We start from the raw sequence: 25,344 nt of genomic DNA, 5'->3' as shown, positions 1-25,344 counted from the left end.
ACGATGTTGACAATGGGTAGTAATTTTTGGCATCAAAACATGCAAGAAAATCAAATGAAACTAGAAAAATATTTTTGCATAACATAATGTTAACCTTACATTTGAAAGTACATTAAAAGAAAATGCTCACCTGAGCCTTGGTGTAGTGAAGTCAGACATGTAGGGATGGACTGACCATAGTTTCTCAGTCTCCAGAACCTCCAGAGGTTAAACAGATAGAGTAGCCCAAGGCCCCTACCCTAAACTACATTGTTAGTATAGCCTATCTGACACCGGGAGAGGGGAGGAAAGGGAGAGAGGATGAGAAGAAATAATTGTTCAAATAGATATGAGGACTTGTTATGAAACCATAATAATAAGACAGTATAGGTTTGGTCTAGGAAAAAACATCCTAAAAAATTCACTAAATAAATTGTGGCATATTCATAGAATGGATAGTAAACTACAGTTAAGATGAATGAATTATAGCCTATGTAACAACATGGATGAATCTTGAAATTACAATATGGAATGGCAAAAAGCAAATTACATAGAATTATATATGATATTACTAGATACTAAAAAAATCAAGCAAAACTAAATATGTTGTTAATAGGATATATATACTTTTTTTTTTCAAAATGAAAGAACATAAAACATAAAGTATTATCTATGATAGGCAGGAGGATGAGAGAAGGAAAAAACATACAGGTAAATGCAAAGTGTTTTAGTTCTTGAGTAACACTATAAGTTCATGGGTAATGATTCTGTTTGTCTGATTTATAACTTCAGATACATATTACTTATGTTGTTTCATATGTATTAGCAAATGTTACATAATATAAATATACTACTTATTTGCAGCTGTAAGAAAAAGGAGGCTTGGAAGAGAATTGAGAACAGCATATAGAGATTGGCTTTTTTGCTATAAGGGAGAGAAGAGAAATGGAATAACAACTATGGGATTTATGAGGTCAAGGGAAAATTTTGTTTTAAGATTGGAGATATTATAGCATATTAGTAAACTGATGGGAATAAGCTAGTTGAGAGGGGAAAACTGATGATTCCAGAAGCAAAATCCAAATGTAGATTAGGAGAGGAACAGATCCAGTGAACTGGTGAAAAATTTGAGAAATTGACAGTATAAAAGTAGAGGCAGAATATGAGGCTATGGCTGCAGTTAAATCAATAGAGGGAGTGGTGTTAATTTTTCTTCTGATTTATATCCATTTCTTATGTGAAATAAGAATGAAGATCATCAAGTGAGAGTGAGGATGGGTAGGGAGTGATGGGTAATTGAAATAAAATAAGGTGTGGAAGATTCGTCTTGCCAAGCAGGAGACTAAATTAACTTGGTAAATATATTAGGGTTGCTGGGCATCGCAAATCCCTTGAGGTTTGTGACTATAAATGTAAAATGAAACCAGTCATCACCATTTTGATTTTCCTCAGTCAACTTCAGCTGCTCTGATACAGGAACAAAACTGCATTTAACCAAAAGTACAATTTTATTTTTGAAGAGGGGGCAAGAAGTATAAATGCAAAAGAATTAATTAAACTACCGGACTATGGAATCTAAAATAAGAGAATGATGATGGACAAGAAAAATTGGCAGGTTAAAGGACTGGAGGCTCTCATGGTGTATAAGAATTGTTTATTCAACAAATGATGTTGGAATAACTGGCTAGCCATTGCAAGGGGGTAGTAGAATTCCTAAATCATTTCTTACACCAAAAGAAATTAAAAATGAAGTAAACATCTAAAAGATAAAAAAAATATAATCTAACAAGAAAAATTAATATATATGACAACTACAATTTTAATTTTTGGAAAGCCTTTTAAACATGTCATTGAAGAGAATATTTGATAACTATGACTAGAGGAAAACTAAAAATTTCTGTATTGTGTAAATATGTAAATATAGTAAATATGTGTATATGTGTGTATATAATTCTTTTCCATCAATAATAAAAAGAGATTTCCAAATAGAAAACTGATTGAAAGATATGAATAAGCAATATAAAAAAAACCCCACAAAAAGTTAGAAATATTTGAAAGGATATTCAACCTCACTAGAAACTAAATAAATATAAATTATATTTAAAGGCAAATTAAACGATAAGGCCAATGATAAACTCAAGAAAATAGCATAAATACATAGAGACCTATAAGTCAAAAAGAAAATTAGAAATACTACAATAGATGCACCAAAAATGTGAGTAGCTAATTTTCGATAGAAGAAATATAATTAGATGTTTATGAAAATATTTAACGTCATTATTAATCAACTCGATAAACATTAAAACAATTAGGTATTTATTCATTTATCAAATCTGAAAAGATTATCTTTTTGGATGCTATAAACTTTTTATTGAAGTATAGTGGACATATAACAGATTAGTTTCAGGTGTATAATATAATGCCTTAATATTTGCATAGAGATTTTCTTTTTAGTGAAGAGAGTCCATGTCCATAAAAGTGTGGAAAATGGGCACTGTCATGCATGGCTGATTAGGCTATAATTATTATATACTGTATAATCAGAATGAAATACTGTGATTTGATAATAAGATTAATATTTTATATAATTTTAGACCCTGTAATTCTACTTCTAAAAATTTAACCTTAGGTATCTATTAGCAGTATTGTGTGTAGGGGAGAGTAGAGAGGGTCAGTGAGAAACATAGGAGACCAAAATTTTTCCAAAAAATAAAGGGTAACATATAAAATAAATAAATTAGGTGCATCAATAGGATGGAGAACTATGAAGACATAAAACTTATGATATAGAAGAATATTCAATGACATGGAGAAAAGTTCACGGTATGTTGTAAATTTGAACAATCAGATTATAATATATAACATAGCCTAATTTTAGCTTAATGTAAGATACACAAACACTTAAAAAGAATTGGAAAGGCATAAGCAAATGAAAATTGTAATTATCTGTTGATGCTGGGAGTAGCATGAAATATTTGAAATTTTCTTCAATCTTTCTGCCTTCAAGGTTTTATATTATTCTAAGCAGAAAAATATAGCTATTATAAATGAATACACATAGCTTTTTTTTCTCGTTGTTCATAACTACAGTAAAAGTAATGTTAAACATGTATTCCAATTTTTTTTTCTACTCAGGTCTTCTGTGGCTGAGTACACAAAGCTATTATTCTGTTATGGTAAAATAAATCCATACAGAATTCAGTTGTGTAAAGTGGCTTTCTAAAATGCTGCATGGCAGGGAGAGAGCCTCATTGAAAGGATAGCTAAATTCTTGACAAGATAGACTGGCTTTGCAAATACAAAGTTAAACAGAGATCCTGAAAAACTGTAAAAGTCTTCTCCAAACAGCACTTACATATTAGTTCTTTCTTTTTAATACTGTATTCCACATAAGAATGAATAAAGAGCGTCACACGTCCATTTGATTGCAGGTTCTCGGGAAATTGTAATGATGATGGTCTATAGCTATTTTATCCTATTGACTTAGTGCATAATTGGAGAACATTTTCAGATAAAAGTCTGTTCATAAATACTAAGGTAAAGCTCTAAATATTTCAAGCTTATTCTACTTTGCATCCATATCTTAAAAATGTTTGGAGAAATTAAACCTTAGAGATTCTCACCCATACACTGAAGTTATGGTCCAATAGATTTAACCTTTTCTCACGCAACATGTTTGCTTTATCCAGGGATAAATTCATTGTAAATATGTAATTAACGCCATGAAAAGCCTAATACAAAGTAAAATGCAACATATTCCTTATTAATCATGGTCCTCCCCAGTGATAAGAAAAGCATTCAGAAAACTTTGAAGCATCTGGCAAGTATGTGTGTGAGGTGGCAGAGAGAAGAGGTGGGAGGAGCAGATGAAAAGTAGAAATAGAATCTATTTCTTCAAAACTAACCTGTTGAACCTCAAGAAGAAGAAAAGGAAAAGCAGAAAGTATAGAAAACATTAGTTTATTTTACAAAAATTGTATTCACAGTAGATCAACAAAACATGATAGTATCACAATTTCTAATGTTAGCATCCTTCAAACAATACGAACCTTTTCTCTTGTGAGAAAAAAAAGGATTAATGACTAAACAGATTCAGTTATGCCAGCTTGATGAAGGAATGTGTCTTGATGATTATCAAACTCTAGATATAATATCAAAGCTACTGAACTAAGAATATACAGACTTCAAATAAATATTAATTCATCAAAACAAGTCTCAAACTAAATGTTTCGAATGAGTTTAAATTTAAAAAACATTTGAACACCTGAAACTAATATAATATTGAATGTCAACTGTAATTGAAAAATTAAAAAAAATAAAAACAAATGAAAGAATTTAAAAAACATTTAAATTAAATCAACCATATAATTTTTAAATGCAAACTTCAGCTAAACATATGATATAAATAGTAACAAATTTGGGAATCTTTTCCTTTGGAGTGATTTTTCTACAAATGCTGTATTGATTGACTTAGGAAAGATTTTTCTTTATTAAAAACAAGTGATGAGATTTTAATTTTTCATTAACATATATTAGGATACTTAAGATTTTGTTGAACATGGTAGCCTCTCTTATGCCATAGCTCTAGATTCTAACATGAAAGCCTTTTTTTATCACACAAGAGAATAAAACTCCTAAAATAGGACCAAATACTGTTCTCATTTTTTATTTGACCCTATAAATAATATAATAAAGATCTGATATTATTCCATGTTTGACATGCGGCATTGTTTAGATTACAGTGGTGTGTATGTGTGTGTGTGTGTGTGTGTGTGCATGTGCGTGTATGTGTGTTAAAAACAATCATTCATTGGGTAACTTTAAAAATAAAATATACACTTACCTGTCCAGGGTTAGCAAGGCAGAAGAAGGATGACTAGAACCATTTAAGACCCTGCCAGATATAAATGCTGACTCTCATTTTCACAGAAATAGTAGAGAGGTAGAGAGATGTACGTGATGGAAGGTGGTTCCTCAAGGACTCTTCCCTAATTTATCCAGTCACCATGCACTTTCTAAATTTTACATTCCTTCAGCTTTCTATTAAAACATTTGTTAATTCTTTCTGCAAATATGTGTTAAGTGCTTGTGATGCGTGCAGGAGGTAGTAGGGCATAGAGGTTAGAACCCAGGTCTCAACTTCAAATGGACTCACAGGTGATTCATCTCAGCCACTTAGCCTTTGATTTTGGTTTAGTTGCTTAACATCACTAACCTTTGTTTTATTCATCTGTAAAGTAGAATAATAATAAGTGTATTCCTACATACAGTTTATTTAATAAAAATTAATTTTAAAATAACTTTAAAAATAAAGATTAAATAAAGTAATAAATTTAAAGATCTTAGCTCATGAATTAAGAGCTCAGTGGATGTTGGTAAATGTTAATGTTGTTTATTATTATTACTATTACTACTATTGCTATTATTGTCCTGTACTTGTTTACTAAAGAGGAAATCAAAAATACAGATTAAGCAGATCCTACAGAATATCCTAGTCCTAAAAGAGAACATTCTATGCACAGATGAAATGTTAAATAACTAACCAAGTACCTCATATAAGTCAGTAATATCCAGGAACATGAGGCTCACAGGTGGCAGCACAGTGTAATGGTTAAGATTGTAAACTCTGCTGGAATTAATTGCTTCTATTTAAATCTTGGTTCTCTGATCATCTGATGCTGGTTATTCATTCTCTTGGTGCCTCTGTGTCCTCAAATGTAAAATGAAATAATAAGAGTACATATCTCATAAGGTCACTGGGAGTATTAAATGAAGTAATACTTGTAAAACACTATGATAGTGACTATTACAAAGTGTTTAATAAATATTAGTGATTATTACATGCTTCTTTGTATCCAGGTCAAGACCTAGCATACTGATGTGCCATAGATATTTTTTGATTTCCTAAAAGTAATGGTATGACTACAGCCCTATAACTGTAGTGTTATTAATTTGGAAATGAAGAAGAAGGGATTATTGCAGGTTATAGAAATAAAATGGATGCTCTTGCAGATAGCCAATTTCTTCCAATTTTCTCACTAATTGACAGTTTAAGAAAGGAAGACAGTGAACAGCATTATAAAACAGTATATAAAGTAATATGATAAACTAAATGTAGCCCATTTACATTGGGGCATCCCTGCCCCTAGGAGAGTAGGTTAAACTTGACTCAAACCCTTAACTTCTTAAGTTTAGTAGTGGTCCCCAAGTGCTCTGGAATTCCAAGTACCTTTACTCAGTGTTCTTCAAACCGTATCCATTGTTCTGTGACATATTCCTCACTATTCCAAGGGGAAAATAAAAGGATGGAGGTTTTCCATAGTCAAATAACTTTGGGAAACATTGATAAACAAAATTAAGCAGGTTTCTCAGATTTTTTTTTTTAATGTATAAATCTCTAGGAAAGAATGGGTGCATACACAGCACTTCCTCCAATGTATCTGACCATGAAACTCTTTTCTCATAGAAAATCTACCAATATCTTCTATTGCACAGAAAGGAATTCGGGATATGCTACTTTAAATGGATGAAAAAATCTTAGTGGCAAAAGAACAGGTAACATGGAGGATATTTACCTGTTTTTAAAAGGAAGAATTAATGTTTTGAATCCCAAGAAATGCCAGGAACTTAACCAGTCATATAGTTCTTGTAGCAACTGCATTGTGTTTTATCACTAAGATTTTACAGATGAAGAATTTGAAGCTCGAAGATTAAAACAAAGTCACACAGCTAGTACATAAAGAAGGAAGAAGCTTCCACTAATTGAAATACTTCTTTAATATCTGGAATTACAAACTGGGACAAAGACTGGCAAATGAGAGAGAAAGATTTCTCCAGGATATGTATGCATCTCTTTTATATTTTTTTTTATCATTTTGCCACCCCCCCATTTCAAAAAAAAAAAGTATATTAACTGAAATTCACTGAGAGAAAGAGTGGGAAAGTAGTAAGTCTTAGTAATATAAGAAGTACAGAGTAAACACAAATTGCTTAAGAAAAAGCACGAGATGCCATAGAAAATGTTGACTAAGTTCTTCCTACATTTTAGGACCACATTTCCTTTCCTTTCATTATGTAATTTTCATAGCAAGTCCAGTCAGATACATGAACAATGAATCTGGAGTTCAATGGCCCTGTTTTCCTTGGAATAATGGAACCAGTAAAAATAAAGACACATATTTTTAAAACTATGTGGGTTAAAAGAGGGAGTAGGTTCTGGAATCTGCATTGAACATTTTTTTTTCCTGCTGAAATATATATTACATTATATATTTCATATATGTCACATATATTATTCAGTAGATATGGGTAATTAGTATTGTCGTTCACTGAATAAGAATATTTTCCAACTGTGCCCACTGATGTAACCTAATCAGTTATTTCTATAAATTTGATGTAGTTGATTATTGGATCAGAGGTCCTGACACAGATGAATGATTTCATGAGAGGCCACCACCATCTTTCTGGAATAAGAATACTAAAGAAAGTTTGGTGACACTGTACTGCAGATTCCTTCCCCTTAAGAAATCTAAACACTAGAAGGTATGGGGCCAAGAGCAATAAAACTTCCAGGTTCTGGCCAAGGGAATACTTTTTCAATACCTAGGTATACTAGGGTCAGACAACATAATTTCTCATAAGGAGCACTAATAATGTAATTGCGACTTAAAAGAAGGCCACCTCACCTCTCTGAGTCAGCAACTACTACCTAATTGCTTGAAGGATTTTACCAGACAGGTGGTCTAGAAACCTTTTACTTATGGTCAACTCTGAACTTTTAAAATCTTTTTCCTCTTAAATATCTTGAAGAGCATGAGACACAACAGCATAGTCTGTAGTTTTGAGAACACTTCCCCACACAAAACATTGTCTTACTTGAGCCTCACAATCCATATATGCAAGTAAGGCAGGTACTTTAATTCTCATTTTTAAGATGTATCAACCAAGGCTTATACAGCCAGCAATAAAGCAAGACTCCAAAGGTCAAGTTCAGCACACTTAATGTCACAGCCTTGGGACTCTGCATGAATGAATGGGGAGGAGAAATGGAATTGTCACTGAGAACTGCAGCTCAGGAAATCTTTTTATTTCTTTTACTACATTTCACAGATATTTTTCTGAGACAATCAAATTTATATCACAGTCACAATGCATAAGTATTCTGATCAAAAAGTCATGTTCGTTTATCTACAAGGTAGATAACTATATACAGTTTCGTGTGTGTGTACGTGTGTGTTGTGTGTGTGTGTGTGTGTGTAATAGCCTGAAAACAGCTCCCCCTCGCTGTCCTTCGAAACATATCTTCACCAAAATTAGAACGCAGAGCTATTGGTACAGAGTATTTCTGCTTCGTTTCAGCCCCGCAGCTGGATTCCAGCTGTCCAGAGTAACTAATTAATAAGTAGGTGGTCTTTTCTCTCTTCTTCAGAGCGCCTCTTTTCTGCTGGGAAATTGCCTCTTTCTCACTCCGGACCCTAGAAGCCTGGCGATTTTTTCACTCGGGTGCCCTGGACAGCTCTGCGTGGGTGGCCGCTCTCTGGCCGCTGCTTTTTGTCCACTCAAAGAGATGTCCCCACGATTCAGCAGTAACCAGAAAAGTCCCCACAGACTACTGTGGCCCAATTCCCGCCCATCCTCCCTGTGGGAATAAGGCTTTTCCCGAAGAAAGCCCTAGGAATCTAGTTTAAAGAAAACTCCCCAAGTCTCTCCTCCCTACTCTCGCTCGCGACGCCGGAGAAAACTGGAAAACCGAGAGACGTTCCTTTTCCCGGCTGTAGACACACGCACGGCGGCCGTGAGAGCTACAGTGGGACAAGTAAGTGCGTCCTTCTGGTCCGCCAACGTAGACAGAGTAATAAAGAGCAGGCATCAAAGAAGTCACCTTTAAGTGTTACCTTGCAGAGGAGGGTGGGCAGAAGCGGGGTGGGGAGAGATGGAATTCCCGTAGCCAAGTTGCCCTGGGAATAAAATTAGCCAGACTGACTGCACCAGGATGGGTAGTCTCGCCGCGGAAAGAGAAACCCGGGTGACTGGGACCCGGACGCGCGCCAATTTCAAGTGCAAGAGCGCGCACATTCCATGGCTGGCTTGGGATTTGGAGGTACTGTTCTGACTGTGTCTGTTGAAGTCAAATGCGGGGTGAAGGTGGCTATTGAAGAGGTGTGAGGAAATGGTGGTAAGCCCAGAAAAGGCATGGCATGTCCAGTTCTCCAAGTTTTTTGGCAAAGAAGAGCGCGAAAGCGCCACGATCCCGCCTACTATACGGAGGAATCAGCGAATTTTCTAGCCCCACCCCTGCAGCTATGATGCAAAGAGAACAAATCACCGACGTAAGGAGGAGAAAATAAACAACTCCCAAGGGAGAGAGTAGGGAGGCGGGGAAAGTAGGCACTGAGCGGTCTTTAACCACTGAGGCGAGAGAGAGCGCGTTCTGGGGAAACCACACCCGCCTAAATAATTGAATTCGGGAACTCAATGCTTTCAGAGGCTCGGAGCGCACCTCCCCAGCTTCGCCCTCGTTGAGGAAGGGCAGAGTAGGGAGACCAGTTCATTTAGCGAGTGGAAAGCTGAGCGGGGAGACGCCGGCAGGAGAGACAGCCGACCAGGTTGAGCGGTGAGTGTGAGAAGGAGAGAACGAATCCGGCAAGGAGCCCACTCCAGCGGAGGCGGGAAAGGACTGAGCCTCCGCCAAGGCCGAGGAGGCCCCGCATGGACAGTATGCGTTTCGCTGGAGGCTCGGATGCTGGGCCTGCCGGCAACTCCAGCCCGTGGTGGCCTCTGGCCAGCGGCGGGACCAACGCCAGCCGGGAAACGGAGGCGCTCGGGGAAGGCGGCGATCTGCAGAAGGACGAGCGCAACGAGGAGCTGGCCAAGCTGGAGATCGCCGTGCTGGCCGTGACTTTCGTGGTGACCGTGCTGGGTAACAGTAGTGTGTTGCTGGCGCTGCACCGCACGCCTCGCAAGACGTCTCGCATGCACCTCTTCATCCGCCACCTCAGCCTGGCGGACCTGGCCGTCGCTTTCTTCCAGGTGCTTCCACAGCTGTGCTGGGACATCACCTACCGTTTCCGGGGACCTGACGTGCTGTGCCGCGTTGTGAAGCACCTTCAGGTGTTCGTCATGTTCGTGTCGGCTTACATGCTGGTGGTCATGACCGCCGACCGCTACATCGCTGTGTGCCACCCGCTGAAGACGCTGCAGCAGCCCGCGCGCCGCTCGCGCATCATGATCATTGCCGCCTGGGTGCTGAGCTTCCTGCTGAGCACGCCGCAGTACTTCGTCTTCTCCATGGTCGAGGTGAACAACGCCACCAAGGCCTATGACTGCTGGGCCACCTTCATCCAGCCCTGGGGTTCCCGCGCCTACGTGACCTGGATGACCGGAGGTATCTTCGTGGCTCCCGTGGTCATCCTGGGCACCTGCTATGGCTTCATCTGCTACCACATCTGGCGCAACATCCGCGGAAAAACGGCGTCGCGCCAGGGGAAGGGCGATGAGTGCGCGGGTGGCACCTTCCGCAATGGACTCCTGCTCGCGCCCTGTGTCAGCAGCGTGAAGACCATTTCTCGCGCCAAAATCCGCACGGTGAAGATGACTTTCGTGATTGTGACGGCTTACATTGTTTGCTGGGCGCCCTTCTTCATTATTCAGATGTGGTCTGTCTGGGATGAGGAGTTCGCCTGGGTCGGTAGGTATCAGTAGGTATTGGGACAATGGAGAAAAGTGCAGGGATTGGGCCGTGGGGCGAGGGGTGGAGAGACTTTTTATAATATCCTCGAGAGCAGTAGTTTTTAAACTTCTGTGTGCATAAGAATCATACCTTGGGTGAAATTATCAAAAGGTAAATTCCTGGGGTTCACGCCCCAGACTTTTTGATTCAGTAGCTCTGGGAATAGGGTCCAGGAATCTGCATTTGTAGCGTGCCATTATCCTAAAACCGCAAATCCGGAAACTGTACTTTAGAGTCAGCCACACAAATACACAGCAGAGTCACTTTTTGCCGATCACTAATCACTGTGTTACTACCCTGCTTTCAAGTCAGGGAAATATTTTCACTGTTACGACTGCTTTTTACTAGTTTGTAAAAAGTATCACGATTAATAGAAAAATTTTGTAGAAATGTCGTAAGGGCAAGGGTAAAGCTTAGGACATATTTCTCTGAAGAATGATTCTTGAGTGAATTCTAATTTAGCATTTAGCTAATGTTTCATTGCGTATTATAATCTTTTACTTTCTTTCTGACAATTATTTTAACACTTTCTGGTGTTTCAAAGCAGAATTACTGATAAACTAAACTTGTTAGACCAATTACTCTTTCAGCAATAGCTTGACCACACAGTTAGTTACACACCTTGCGACCCTTGCAGCAGTTTACCGAGAATGTTCCCTACACTTGCTAGTTTGTTTGATTTTAATTCTTTTACAAACTAGAAAAACTAATTTCACAAGAATTTACCCCCCAAAAGAATTATTTAATATTGTATCTTGAAAAAAATATTTTTTAGTAAGAAAAAATATTTTTTCAAATCAAATGTAAAATATTTTTTCAAATCAAATGTAAAATATTTTTTCAAATCAAATGTATTTAGTAAGAAAAAATATTTTTTCAAATCAATGTATTACAGGAAATAGGTATCTGGAAAGAACTGCCTTCTTTTGTTATTTGAGATTGCGGTAGGGAGTATACGTGATAAACTTTGGAAGTTATAAGTGCAAATAAAATATTTGAGAGTGAATTTAATTGAAACAAATGAAAATTCTTGCATGAGTATAATATTACCAATTAAAAATACAACATAAATGCTATATTTTTGGTTTACTGTGTCATGTCTTGCTTGATTTTATCAGCCTCTTAATTATTGCCAAACAAATAAAAAATTCAGTCTAGTTGATACTTTATCAGAATTTAAACATGATTACTAAAACCTTCTTCACTCATGTGTAGGTATGTTCAGGACTTCCATTGTTTTTTAATACAGTCTTAGTCATGGATCATGATCACTTTTAAAAGTATAGCATCTTAGCACAAAGTATGATTAAATAACCTGTAATTTATTCTGGCATAACAAGAGAGAGAAGACCCAGGCTTACATTTAATAATCAAAAGAAAGACAATGCTTGCTGATTGGTCATATCTTCAGAAAAGGCGTATTATCAATGCAGTAGTTCTATTGCGAAAGGTTATAATATGTATGTAGTTTACTAGTGCAAATTAATATAAAATATTTCAAAAGCCTGTTGGAATTTCTTAATTCAGCTGTTCTTAATAATAATATAATTGTTCAAACCACAATCAAAAATGTTTTTTTATAAAATCAAAAGAATTTTCTAATTAACCAAAGAAAAAACAACAAATATTGCATCCTTCAAAGACTTATTCCAGCTGCCCCATTCAGTATAGTTTTCTTATTATAAAAATATTTTAATACTAAAATATTTAAAACACTAAACATGGTCTTTAGGGTCATACTTTTGCCTGAGTTATTGAGATGAATACAATTTGGTGTATGTGATTATAGACTTTAGAAATGTCATTGAAATTGCAGCCCTTCTGTAAGCGCTGTATCCATTAGCACATGCTAGTGCTAGTGTGAAGGATAAAAATTTTTTAAAAAATTAATATTCTTAACCTCTTGGAAGTCCCACTTATTCTACTTAAATATTTCAATCATGTTTCAAATGTTTGAATTAATTTCGAGGCATCTTGCTTAAGAAACTATTTACAACCAACTAATTTCCAAATACCGCCTATTTCCCTGATTGATAAACAAGACTTCATTTTCTATATTCACCCATAACTTTTTTTTGTTTTCATTAGTCAATAAAAAAATGAGTTTATCCAGTACTCAGTTACCTGCATTTGACTATTTAAATAATTTCCCGTTATGTTTTTCATAGAGTCAGAAAACCCAGCTATCACCATCACTGCATTATTGGCTTCCTTAAATAGTTGCTGCAACCCCTGGATATACATGTTTTTTAGTGGCCATCTCCTGCAAGACTGTGTCCAAAGCTTCCTGTGCTGCCAAAACATGAAGGAAACATTCAACAAAGAAGATTCTGATAGTGTGAGCAGAAGACAGACTTCTTACACTAACAACCGAAGCCCAACAAACAGTATGGGTTGGAAGGACTCGCCTAAATCTTCCAAGTCCATAAAATTTATTCCTGTTTCAACCTGAGCCCCTTATTCATGCAGCATGACCCTTGTAACAGACTCGTTGGCCCATTGGCTGAATCCAGCTTAAATCATGAGAACAGATGAAATATATGAGATAACATAAATCAATTTATTGGATGGAAGACTGTGTTTCTAGTTGTGTTTCACATTGCTATGGTCAAAAGCTACGAATTGTCTTACATGAAATGTTAATAAAAATACACTAAAGTTTTCAGGCCTAACTCCCAGAAATGTAACAGAAGTTTCTAAAGGAAAAATCATAACCTGGCTTTATAGCTTGTTGTTGTTTTTTTACTTTTGTTTTCTTTTTATTTCTGATTTAATTAAGGCTTGATTGGTTTAGAAGTAATATAATTTAGGGGCCTTCTTTCTGAACAAAGTGAGCTCATCATCAGCCTTAATGTTTGAAAGGAATTAGAAGAGAGTTCAGAAATTGTTTAACCAATAAAATCAATGTATGCATCACATAAGCAGCCTCAAAGAGTGGCCTGGAGATAGAATGCTGCCTTGAGAGGCATGAGTGCTTGAGGCTGATTGAATGGGGGATGATGGTTAAGAGTAGAAAGAAAGAAGAAAGTTCTATTAATAGCTATAAATAATCTAAATTTCAAAACAGTAACTTTAGAACTGGTAGTTCCCTCCTTCAGGTTCCCGTTTTATTGATTGTGAAAAGCCGATGATTATGTACTAAGGTGCTGAAGGTTAGAAAATAATGTCAATTTGCAGATATCTTTTTTCTTTCTACTGCAAGGTCATTTTAAAGTCAGATTTGTATCAGAAATACTCAGTTTTATTAGGACAGTAGAAGTGGATTGCCCAAGGTACTGTGTAGATTTTCTCTAGACCACTGTAAACATGTTTTGCCCAGTGTTACAAGCTTTCCTTTGCTACGCTGGATATTAACACACGTGCTCATTACTTCATGTTTGGAGAATCCAGATTCATAGGTCAGAATCTGCTAAAGACTGAATCCCTCACATTTAATTAAAAATAACTTGGGCTTTCTTTCCACTCTCTTACCACTCTAATAGTTTCATAGTGAGGAGAGGCAGGGTTTGGAGCTGAATGGGGTAGGAGACAGAAAAAAAACTGCTCTGCGCCTTGTCTGGCTTTCTTCATTATTAAATGCATGACTTCAGGCAAATTGCTTAAAAATGCTTAAAGTCTCCATTTCCTTTTCTGTGCAATGGAGTTGATAACACTTATCTCACAGGGTTGTTGTGAGGACTAAATGAAATCAAATGTATGAAAAGACCTTCATAAACTGTCAAGTGCTATATGAATGCTATCGGTTGCTTTTATTATAGTCATGGGACCTTCAGAATTGCACAACTTTTTTTCTGTTTACTTTTCGGTAACCAGAATTTGTTGGGATATAAAATCCTAAAATTTAAATATAGCTTTGTTGATTCATTGGAAAGCATTGCCAGCACCACTAAGCGTGACTTCTGTCTAACTAAAGAATTCCAATCTAAAAATAGAACTTGCTTTTCTTTGAATACAGGTAGATTGAAGCCAGCCAAGAGCATCAATTTCTTTCATTTCTGAACATAACTTACAACACCACTTGGCTGTTGTTACTGCATTTTTTATTGATGGAACTTGGTGGTTTTTTTCTAGCAATTTTGTCTGGCATATTTTCCTTCTTAGAGACCATGCAATGACTTGAGGAGAAATCATAAATATTTTGCATCTCTTAAAGAAGGTAATAGTTATTTTAATAGTATTATAAACTTTTTTTTATAGATAAGAAACTGAGGACCAGATGGCACTGTGAGAACCTGGAACCATCAACTTTACTCCTCTTCATTCTCTTGCCTTTCCAAATTCTTAGGTCTTTTACTCCCTGAATTGATATGCATAAAAAATGTTTGCAAAAGTTTTAGAGTTTAAGCCCTCAGGTCTTAGAATTCTGGGTTTGAAATATAACAGATATGTTTCTTAAAGGGCACTGTCCAATATGAGCCACCAATTAAGTTAATTAATTCTTCATTACTTGAGGCATCTCAGTAACCGTGACCTCTGTAATATTGTCGGCCCTTTTGACAACTTCTCTTTGACAGTTCAAAATCTAAAGCCTTTGGGTTAGAACAAAGATGAGCCCCGTTTTTTTTTTCTAAATCCAGTTCTGAATAATAACCTCATGGTTCATGTATAGATTGTTTAAAATGTTGACGTATACCCATAAGTAAAACAAATCAGTTTGAATCTTATTTCTAGGAATGTCTGTCAAATAAGGTGCCTCTCAACTAGCTGTGTTTTTTCCACTGAAATGCGTCAGGAGACAAGATATAGAAAAAGGGTTGGAGAAACACCAGAAGATCTAGGACTAGTTTTGCACTAGGCAAGTAAACGATCTTATTCTCTGTGGTTTAGGCTGAGAAGCTTATGATTGATAAATAATCTATTGGTAAGAAGAAATTGGTATTGTCTGTTGGGCATCTGATAAATATTAATCGATGATGAAAAAGAAACATTTTAAGTACATTTTAAAGTACATAAAGTGCTTAACAGGTTAATTTTTGGACATATATTTTTAAGGTGTAAAATTACTCAGCTATATTTTATATTGAAATTTTATTTGGAACATAACCATGGAGAAAATTAGTGAAATTCTTTTGTTAATTATATATTGTCCTACATTCAAAATTTCTATTATCATCAAAGAAGACTTCAGTCGTGATTGAGGGAAGGGTGTGATTTAAAAAAAAAAAATCAAGTAGTCCTAATAATATGTAGTAGCCACCCAAACTTATTATAGATCCTAATAATGGACAAACCATTGGTGATTAAGTTATTACACAAGTAAATTAATCCAATTACATTAAAGTTTTATGTTTTTCAGGTTCTGAAACCTACATTTTGTAGGTTTAAATTATAGCTCAGAGTTTACTCTACCACTAAAGCATAAGTAGGAGCCATCTAGGGAGATATCAAGCCTAGTTCTTCACCCCAAATATCAGAAATTAGTCTCCTTTAGGTCCATGTAAACTGAGACCTTATGGATTTTCACCCCAGAAGGCATCAGTTCTGTCCAGAGTAAGCTCAGGGCAGGGCCATCCGGAATGCTAGTTTGGGAGGTGCAGAAGCAGCCACTCTCCCTTCCTGTGGCCCTGTTAGTACATAGTGTCACTAGCAACATAGACTTAGTGTCACTAGCAACACTTGGAATCATGTGTAACACAGGACAATAAATATTAGAGAATGATTCTTGATTATAATTTTACCTCAGCCAATTTGAGCCAAAATTTAAGGACTAGTCATAAGAGTTATGTCCCCAAGTTAGCCTAAATGGGTTGAGTCATATAAATTGTGTGATTCCATTGCATATATAGGCATTTAAAAAATATTGTTCTAACTCAATTTTTAGGTCCAGTAAATTATGAATGAAAAAAATATATGTGTTATAGTATATCAGCACCAAAAATATATATTATGGCTAAAAGTTAAACACCATTATTTTATTTTATATAATATAAAATCACATCACATCTCTTTACATTAATTTATTTTCTAAATAAAAACAAAGCGTCTATGGCCATACTACACTGAACAAGCCCGATCCTGTCTGATCTCGGAAGCTAAGCAGGGTTGGGCCTGGTGAGTACTTGGATGGGAGACCACATAGGAAGACCAGGTGCTGTAGGCGTAGAAAATAAAAAAAATAAGGGATTGTAAACTGACAAGGTTCTTGCAATCTGTGAGGTCAACCAAGTGTTGCCTCACCTAAAAAACATAAATAAATAAATAAATAAGTAGTGTCATCAAGTCAACTAAATATTTTTATGTTTCAGGGTCTAATTAGCCAATATTATACAGAAAAGAAAATCTGAGAATAAATCTGAAAATAATTAATTAATTAACAATTATTAATAATATAATTAGGATTTCCACACTTGAAGGTAGTTGCCTGTATATCTGTATTTCAGACTTATATTCTATGATGTTTAAGCTCATTATTGTAACGAATTTATTAAGAATTAATGTTGTATATTTAGTATTTCAGTTTTGGAACTGTTTTTCAAATGTTCTATAGCCCCTACCTTATGCTATGTTGAAGAATTTCAGTGTGTTTTCTTGGGGCAATTGTATGATCTTGGTTTTGATGGATGATGAAATGTTTGTGATTGTACCTAATATTTAGTCCTTTACAGAAAAAAATGGCTTGTGATATTATATTGAAATAACTGGTCAATTTATTCCTTAATTTTACTGTATATTGGCTTGGTTCTATAAACTTTTTTAAAAATCTCAGATTTGTTTGAACTAATTCTTTTATAATCTTATTTAATAATGAAATATATTTTAAGTTAATTATGCTGATTTCAAAAACAAATAAAGAAATGTTTTGTAGCTGATAGCTATCGATAGCTTTATATTTGAGCACAAAGATGTTATGTTTATATTCTTTGATGATAGCAAGAACAGATGAAATTTTATAATTGCCTTTTCAATGAATAACAATCATGAAAGCAAATTAATCTTGTTTTAGTCTGTATTAAGACAAATAAAATAATTGGTTAGCAGAGGTCATATGTGTCATCCTAACCTAAAAATGTCATCTCTGTCTATTTCCTTCTAGACCTTGGTGAGACTGATTTCTGGGTCCTTAGATCAAAATTTTTCCCATTTCATAAACTATAAAATGTCTAACCAATGTACTGTATAATTGAAATGAATAATAAAACAAAATTTAAAATTAGAATTCTTTACCCCATGGGCTAATAAATTGAAATCATATTAAGTTTCAATTTATTCTTTTTCCTTTTACAAGTTAAACACTAATAGCATAGACCAAAAGGCTTATTTTGGGTTTGGCTTAAATTCTAGAAGCAGTGAATGCCCAGAATGGAAGAAAGGGAGTTTGAAGTCTCTATTTTAAAATACTGGTATTTTAAAACTCACCATTATTTTAAAAGACTTATAAATGTTGAAGAACAAACAAGATTTCTACTAAAACATATTTTCACAAGGTCCTATTAATCAGCTAAAATATAAATAGTTCCATTGTACACCAGAAGAGACTCATATGGAGAATATGCTAGTGTAAAATTTATTCATTCGTTCATTCTCTATCTTTAACCCTTTGTAATCTCTAGAGTTAAGCGTTTCTTCCTTTCTTCTTTTCAAATGCCCTCTAAATATTTGCTATAATACATATCGAAATGATTGTAATGTTGGTTTATTGCTCTGTCTTCTCCACAACAATCACGTCATGTTTATCTTAAAAATAGTATTTCCTCTTCATCTTTGCATATTTATGTAGTAGATACTGTCTATAGTACATGCTTAATTAATGACCTAATGTAGATACTCTAAATAAATACATACATATGACTAGCAGTTGGGAAAACAAGGCAAAACCTGTGCCTTTCTCTAGATTTAAGAAGCATCCTGAGGATTATTATTATGAGGAGTATTATGCTTCTGTTGAACTCTCAATCCACAGTTCATTAGTTAACGTCTTGTGACTATTTTTTCTTCATTCATTCCCCTGCCACTTTTCTTCCAATAATTCTATGAGCACTGGCTGCCCTGTATGATGGTGTTCCCCTGAAGGTGGGGGGGTTTAGTGGGGGTATAGATTACACCTCAGAAGAAACCGTGATTCATATTCACTCTCCTAAAGGTTCATGGCCATCCCTTCTAAGGGGAATTAGTCTCTAATCATTCTTCCCTTTAGGACCTTGCTGGTCCCTGTCTTGCTCAAGCCTCCTCTTACTATCAAGACCCAACACCCTTGTTTTTCCAACTGTCAGAAATTAACATTTTTTCCATTTTGTTTTGTAGAACTATTTAACTTTTATTTCTCTCAAACATTCTCACTTAGACTATGCCTTTCAAAACAGTGCTCTGTCCTTAAAGGTATTTTCCCAAGCAAAAGAGCCATTCTCTGGCTATCATCAATAAATCAAAGAACAAGTGTTGGCAAGGATGTGGAGAAAAGAGAACTCTCATACACTGTTGATGGGATTGCAAATTGGTACAGCCACCATGGAAAACATTCTGGAGATTTCTCAAAAATTGAAAATGGATATACTTTTTGATACAGCAATTGCACTTCTGGGTATTTATCCAAAGAAAACCAAAACAATAATTTGTAAAGATCTATGCACTGGTATGTTCATAACAGCACAAGTTACAATAGCCAAGATATAGGAGCACCTAAATGCCCATCAACAGATGATTGGATAAAGAAGTTATGGTTCATATATACAATGAAATATTACTCAGCCATTAAAAAAATGAAATCCTATTATGTGTAATTACATGGATGGACCTAGAGGTTATTATGTGAATGAAATAAGTCAGACAGAGAAAGATAAATACCATATGATTTCGCTCACATGCAGAATCTAAGGAACAAAAAGAACAAACTAATCAAAAACAGACTCAAAGATATAGAGGGCAATCTGGTGACAGCCACAGAGGAAGGGGATTTGGGAGACTGGGAGAAAGTGGTGAAGGGTTAAAGAAGTACAAATTAATAGTTGATAGGTCACAAGATTGGGGAGCACAACATAGGGAATGTAGTCAGCAGTAATGTAATAGCTAGCTGTAGAGCCAGAGGAGAGAAAGAGCAGTCAGGGGGATTGTTTCATAAACTATATAAATGTCTAACCAATGTACCGTATAATTGAAATGGATAATAAAATAACAATTTAAAAAGAGCCATTCTCATTCCAAAAAGAATGTTGTTTTTCCTGGATCAAAGAATTCAAACTGCACTGAGCTTTTTAAATCACCTATTTTTTCTTCATTTTTTTACACTAGTTGTGGAACACAGAATGCCTAAATAGTTCAGATTTTGCCCTTTTCATGCATTTGTGTGACTTTTGCACACTTGATATTTTTCCATGTTGGATCATCTTCTATTCCCATAGGTGCAGTTACAAGATCATCTCAGAATACTCTACCAGATATTCATCCCATAATACTCTTAGAAGAAAATTCTGTAACATTCCTTTCCATAGCAGTCAAGCTTAAGCAAATCCACAGGCTAATGGGACAGATAGAAATAGAGATAGAGAGATAGCGATGTAGATACTTAAGACTTTAATTTTTAGAGCAGTTTTTAATTTGCAGAAAAACTAAGTTGAAAGTAGAGAGATTTCACATATACCTCCATCCCTATACATGGATAGCCTCTTCCATTATCAACATTCCCCATCAGAGTGGTACTTTTATTACAACTGATGAACCTACATGGACACATCATAATCACTCAGAGTCCATACTTTACATTAGGATTCACTCTTAATAGTATACCTTTTATGGCTTTAGAAAAATGTGTAATGATATGTATCCACCATTATATTATCATTTAGAATATTTTCAATGCCTAAAAATCCTGTGTGCTCTGCCTTTTCTCCCTCCAACCCCTGGAAACCACTGACCTTTTTACTGTCTCTATAGTTTCGTGTGCTATATTTTAATATCCACCGCCTCTTTTATGCCCTGGCCCAAATATTTGCTCCAGCTTACCGAATTATTACTTCTCTGTAAAACAACATTATATAAAATAGACCCAACAACAATTCTAAAATATTTTAAAACAAATGGGAACATGAGAAAAAAATCCTGCCATATTTAGCCTGTCACTTGAGCCCAGATAGTTGTCAAAACTTCTGCTAAAGGCATTTATAACCCTCTCTTCTTTCTCCTTTCTCTCCTCCTCATTCCAACTTAAAAGCATCCTTCATTTACCAGTCTTCACCTTCCAGCTGTGGCTCAATTTTAGGCAGTAAAACAAAATTTTTCAAAGAAATAGTGCTCCTCCACAATCTGATTGTGAATGATGCATCTTGCCCCTCAAGTCTGGTAGCTTCTCAGTGAGAAATCCCGGGCCCAGAATGTGCCAAAAATTGCTTACTCTTAAGGAGCTCTTGAAAGCAAAAGAACAGCCTATAAACAGTAAAAACCTTTAGAAAAGCCAAACAACCCAAAGACTGTACTTGGAGATAACAAAGAGCTCAGATAAGATTCCTATCTAACTTCAATTTTTCAAAAAGAAAAACAGAGAAAATAAACACAAAATATGAACATTTTAGAGGTATTTCAACTGATAATTATCCTTCGATTGCTTCATTTTGTAGAAACGCTATTTACTACAGCATCCAAATAATCTGTCCAGCCTCAGACCTAAAACAGTGCAGATAAATGGTTGAGCTGCTTGGGGTGGAAACAGAGATCCTAATAACAAAGATGCAAGAGGACAATTTGCCATTTGGAAATTTCTGTAAATATGCATAAGTGTTTTTTTTTTCCTTCTCTTTCTATTTTTAATTACCATTTATCTGGTAAAAATCCTGAAGGAACTTCGATAGATGGTTACAGTTTAGATGACTATAAAAATAAGGCTCTTAGTGATTTTTTAAAATGGCTTACTTACCTAAGCATTAAGTAAGTAAAATTAGTAATTACCTAAAATTAATAATTTCTTTAAACAAATATATAAGTTGTTCAATAAGGAAAGGGATTTTAAATTTTTAAAATATATAGAAATCTTTATATTGTCAATGGGTGATTATATACATATTGTGGGAATGAGTGTTTTGAGTAGGTGAATAAGGTATTGTTTTGGTGTCAAACATGGGTTAAGTATGTCAGAGTTAATTTATTCCACAACCATCATTGCCTTTTCTGTTTGCATTTTGAGAGTATAAGTCTATGATTTTCAAGGCCTACATGACATTCCAGGAGATATAAAAAGTTCGGGATCTTTGGAAAATAAAATGCTAATATGATTTATACCTTCTTTAGAATAAAGAGCTACCACAATTAGTCTTTACTATTTAAAATCTTTGGATTATGAATTTTCACATTCTTTCTGAATATTTCAGGCTAATTAGGTGTTATTTTCTCTCTTATTCAAATGCAGAATATATGTCTGAACATTTCAGGAAGAGGGGAGAAATGGTTTCTCATCAGCTATAATTTCTTTAACCTTGAAACAGGTCCCTATTTCTAGTCATCTTGTGCATGCCTTTACAATTTGCCTGTTCAGCTTTGGATAGAGTGGATGGCAGGGTGAAGGAGCTCAAGACAAGTCTCTAAACTACACTGTTTCATTTCTTAATCTGAAAATTCTTTCCCCTTCCCAGTAACTGACATCAGACATTGATGTCAGTCACCACCTTACACTGGCCCATTTACCCTGTAACGCAGCCCTGCCTTGTACTCATTAGCTTTTGCTATCCAACCTGGCTCCAGCCCACTTGCACATGGAGATCAACTCCTTCCAGCTTGGCTGTTCAACATTCACTTGCATAATTCTCTTCAGCCCACTGATGGTCTCTGCATCCTGGTTCCTCAGACCAGTGCTTCTCAAACTTTATTTTGCAAATAATCCAGGGATCTTATTCAAGTGTAGATTCTGATTCGTCAGATTATAATTCATTGGGGCTGATTAGAAGATTCTGGATTTCCAACAGCCTCCCTAGTGATAACAGGGCTGCTGATCTGTGCACCACACTTTGAGCAGTAAGACCTTAGAAGGTCTTGGAGCTTTTTCCTATATGGTGATGAAAAGTATTGCCTAACCATTTTCAAAGTGTCATCCCAGATCAGTGCTATATCTGGTATATGCAGCCTTTGTAATGGCAAGGTAAAATGAAATTGCTCAGTCCAGTCACTTCCTGGGAAGTGGTTTCTGAGGCTCCTTACTCTGCTTTATTCACCCCAATGTTGCCCTCAGGATTTCCCTTGTAGTCACCAGATTCCAGACCCGGAATGCAGAAAAAGAGGATGGACCTGAGAACTCAAAGGCTAAAGTAAAAGTAACTTTAGAAAAGAGCCTGTTTCTGATGAAACAGGGAACACTGCCCTCTGGTACAGATTTTCCCTACCTAACTGCTCATGATCATGATCTATCTCATAAAGTCTAATCCCCTAAACCCCTTGTTTCTAAGAGAGACTTTTGAATGTCTCTCCCATAAAGGGTCATTTCCCACAGGCAAGATGATTAAGCTGTGCTCTCATAGTACCTGGACATAGTCATCTCATAGTAACATCATAATTCACTGAAAATGTTCCATTGATAAGTGTACATCTTTAACTTTAACATATTCATACTATTTATTCTTTTCCATTTTATTTTTTCCTATTTTAGCAATGTAATAGATGCATATAATTTTTAAAAAATCAAATGGTATTAAGATGATGACAAATAATTCAGTTTTACAGAGGGAAGTACCACTATACTTTTAAATAATATAGTTATTCTCTAATTTGTTTATTTACCTAAGGCATTTATGGACTTCCTGTTATGAGAAACTCAGCACAGTCCCCTACCTCTACCTCTTCTCTCTTCCACCTTCTGAATATAGTTATATCAATATTTTAGTTATTTCAATAATCAGTATTACATCATTATGATGTAGAAAGTAAGATTACAAACTCAGAACTTAAAAAGAAGCTGATATTTACTACACTGGGGAAAGAAGAAAGGGCATCCTCATGAGCCAGCATCTGTGCAGCCCCTTTCCTCGGCTCCATTACACATATTATAGCCTTTCTTTCTTACATGAGGACAACCTAAGACTCTAAGACCCCCTCCAAGCGTTGCCTTGTGATCATTAGGGTTGGAGGAGCCTCAGATCATTTAGGTAGGGAAAAGGAGACTGCTTAGTCCTCAAATTGGATTCTGTGCTATAAAATAATGAGCTTCAAAAAGACTTCCAAGAGGCGCTAAAAGCAAGCATGCATTTGAATAAAGTCACAGCATTGATTCAGTAAAACATTTAGAATATATGAGAAGTCACAGTGCTCATCCTGTAAAGTAAAACATCCCGGAAGTAAAACATTAAGGATCTCTTTGATAATAGAAACTTAAATTTTCTTTCTCTAATTATTACATGTAGCGCTCATTCTTTAACAAGACTCTAATATCTTTATGAGAGTGAATCCATCCTGAGAAAAATAAAAAATAGCTACTATTTATTGCATATTTCTAAATCTGAAAGACATTGTCCTCAGTATGACCCTTATAGTTTTATCCTTAATACTTAGAGAAAGCTTATTATTTAAATTTGGAAACTGAGGTTCAGAGCAACTTGCCAAAGATCACAGAGGCATTAAATTCAGAGCAAGAATTTAAAACCAGGCCCGCATGACTTTTGTTTTCTCTTACCAGTGAGGCGGTACTGTTTCGGAGAACTGGGCAATCTGCTATTGGTACCCCAGCTTCTCTATTCTGTATCATTTCCCTCTCATCTACCATAATGTACTTAAACAATTATATTATGTTACACCTCAATATACATCACTTTTCTAATGAAGTATTAACATGGTAATTTTTTCCCTCATGAACGAAATGGATGGCTTTCCCCCCTATTAAAAGTATCTAAAGTCTTAGTGGACTAAATAAACTTTTTTATTTCTGTGGGCATTTCTATAATCATTCCACCTATGTATGTATCAATCCAATTCTTGAACAGAGTTAAAACTCTAAATAGAAATGACTTTACTGAATAAGTTCACCCATTCTCGGAAGCTCTATTATAAACTTTCTAGCACAGGGCTGGCACCCAGGAGACACATTACATATAAAAAGTTTTCATGTCATTTCAGATCCTTATATTGTTAACTGCAAATGTATTATATGTCATCCTCACATAATAACAGTGTTCACTTAACAAACATTTATTGAATACCTACCTACTAGATGCTATAGCGTTTTCTAGGCACTAGTGGTATATTAGTGAACAAGACAGACAATAAGCAAACAAAAACTGTGTTGAAGGAAAATATATAAATTCTACTTAGAAAATGATACGGACATAATAGCAAGCAACTAGCGTAGAGAAAAGGGACCATTTTATACGGCATGATGGGGGAAAGCTCTTCTATAATATGTTGTTTTAAGCAGAGAGAACTGAAGACAGTGAGGGAGTCTAGTGGACACCTAAGGGATGAATATTGCAGGTAGAGAAAACAACAAGGGGTAAGGTATTGAGACAGGAGAATAACGGTCAGCAAGGTGCAGGAAGCTGGAGCGGAATGAGTGACGTAGAGAGGAGTACGTGATGACGTCAGAGCTCAGGGCGTGGTGTGGAGGTAGGGGATCTGGTGGACTTAAGGAGGACTTGGGGTTTTATTCAATTTAAAATGGAAGAACAATGGAAATTTGCATCAAGGAACAAAAAATCTGATGTGTGGTATATGGGATGACTCTGGCAGCTGTG

General features: G+C 35.6%; 1 protein-coding gene and 1 pseudogene across 1 annotated transcript; both read left to right on the top strand.

Moving 5' to 3' along the window:
• Positions 1-8,913: 8,913 nt before the first annotated feature.
• AVPR1A (arginine vasopressin receptor 1A) lies at positions 8,914-15,959 on the top strand. Its single transcript, XM_039865889.1, has 2 exons — positions 8,914-10,666; positions 12,877-15,959. Exons 1-2 carry the CDS (start codon positions 9,688-9,690, stop codon positions 13,158-13,160), a joined length of 1,263 nt encoding a protein of 420 aa, XP_039721823.1. The 5' UTR covers positions 8,914-9,687; the 3' UTR covers positions 13,161-15,959.
• Positions 15,960-16,689: 730 nt separating this feature from the next.
• Positions 16,690-16,808, top strand: LOC120605136 (uncharacterized; annotated as a pseudogene).
• The last annotated feature ends 8,536 nt before the right edge of the window (positions 16,809-25,344 follow it).

The sequence above is a fragment of the Pteropus medius genome, unplaced genomic scaffold (genome assembly GCF_902729225.1).
Source record: "Pteropus medius unplaced genomic scaffold, Ma_sr-lr_union100, whole genome shotgun sequence".
NCBI classification, from domain to species: domain Eukaryota; kingdom Metazoa; phylum Chordata; class Mammalia; order Chiroptera; family Pteropodidae; genus Pteropus; species Pteropus medius.
Note: the sequence above shows the minus strand (reverse complement) of the source record. Positions and strands in the feature narration are given on the sequence as shown.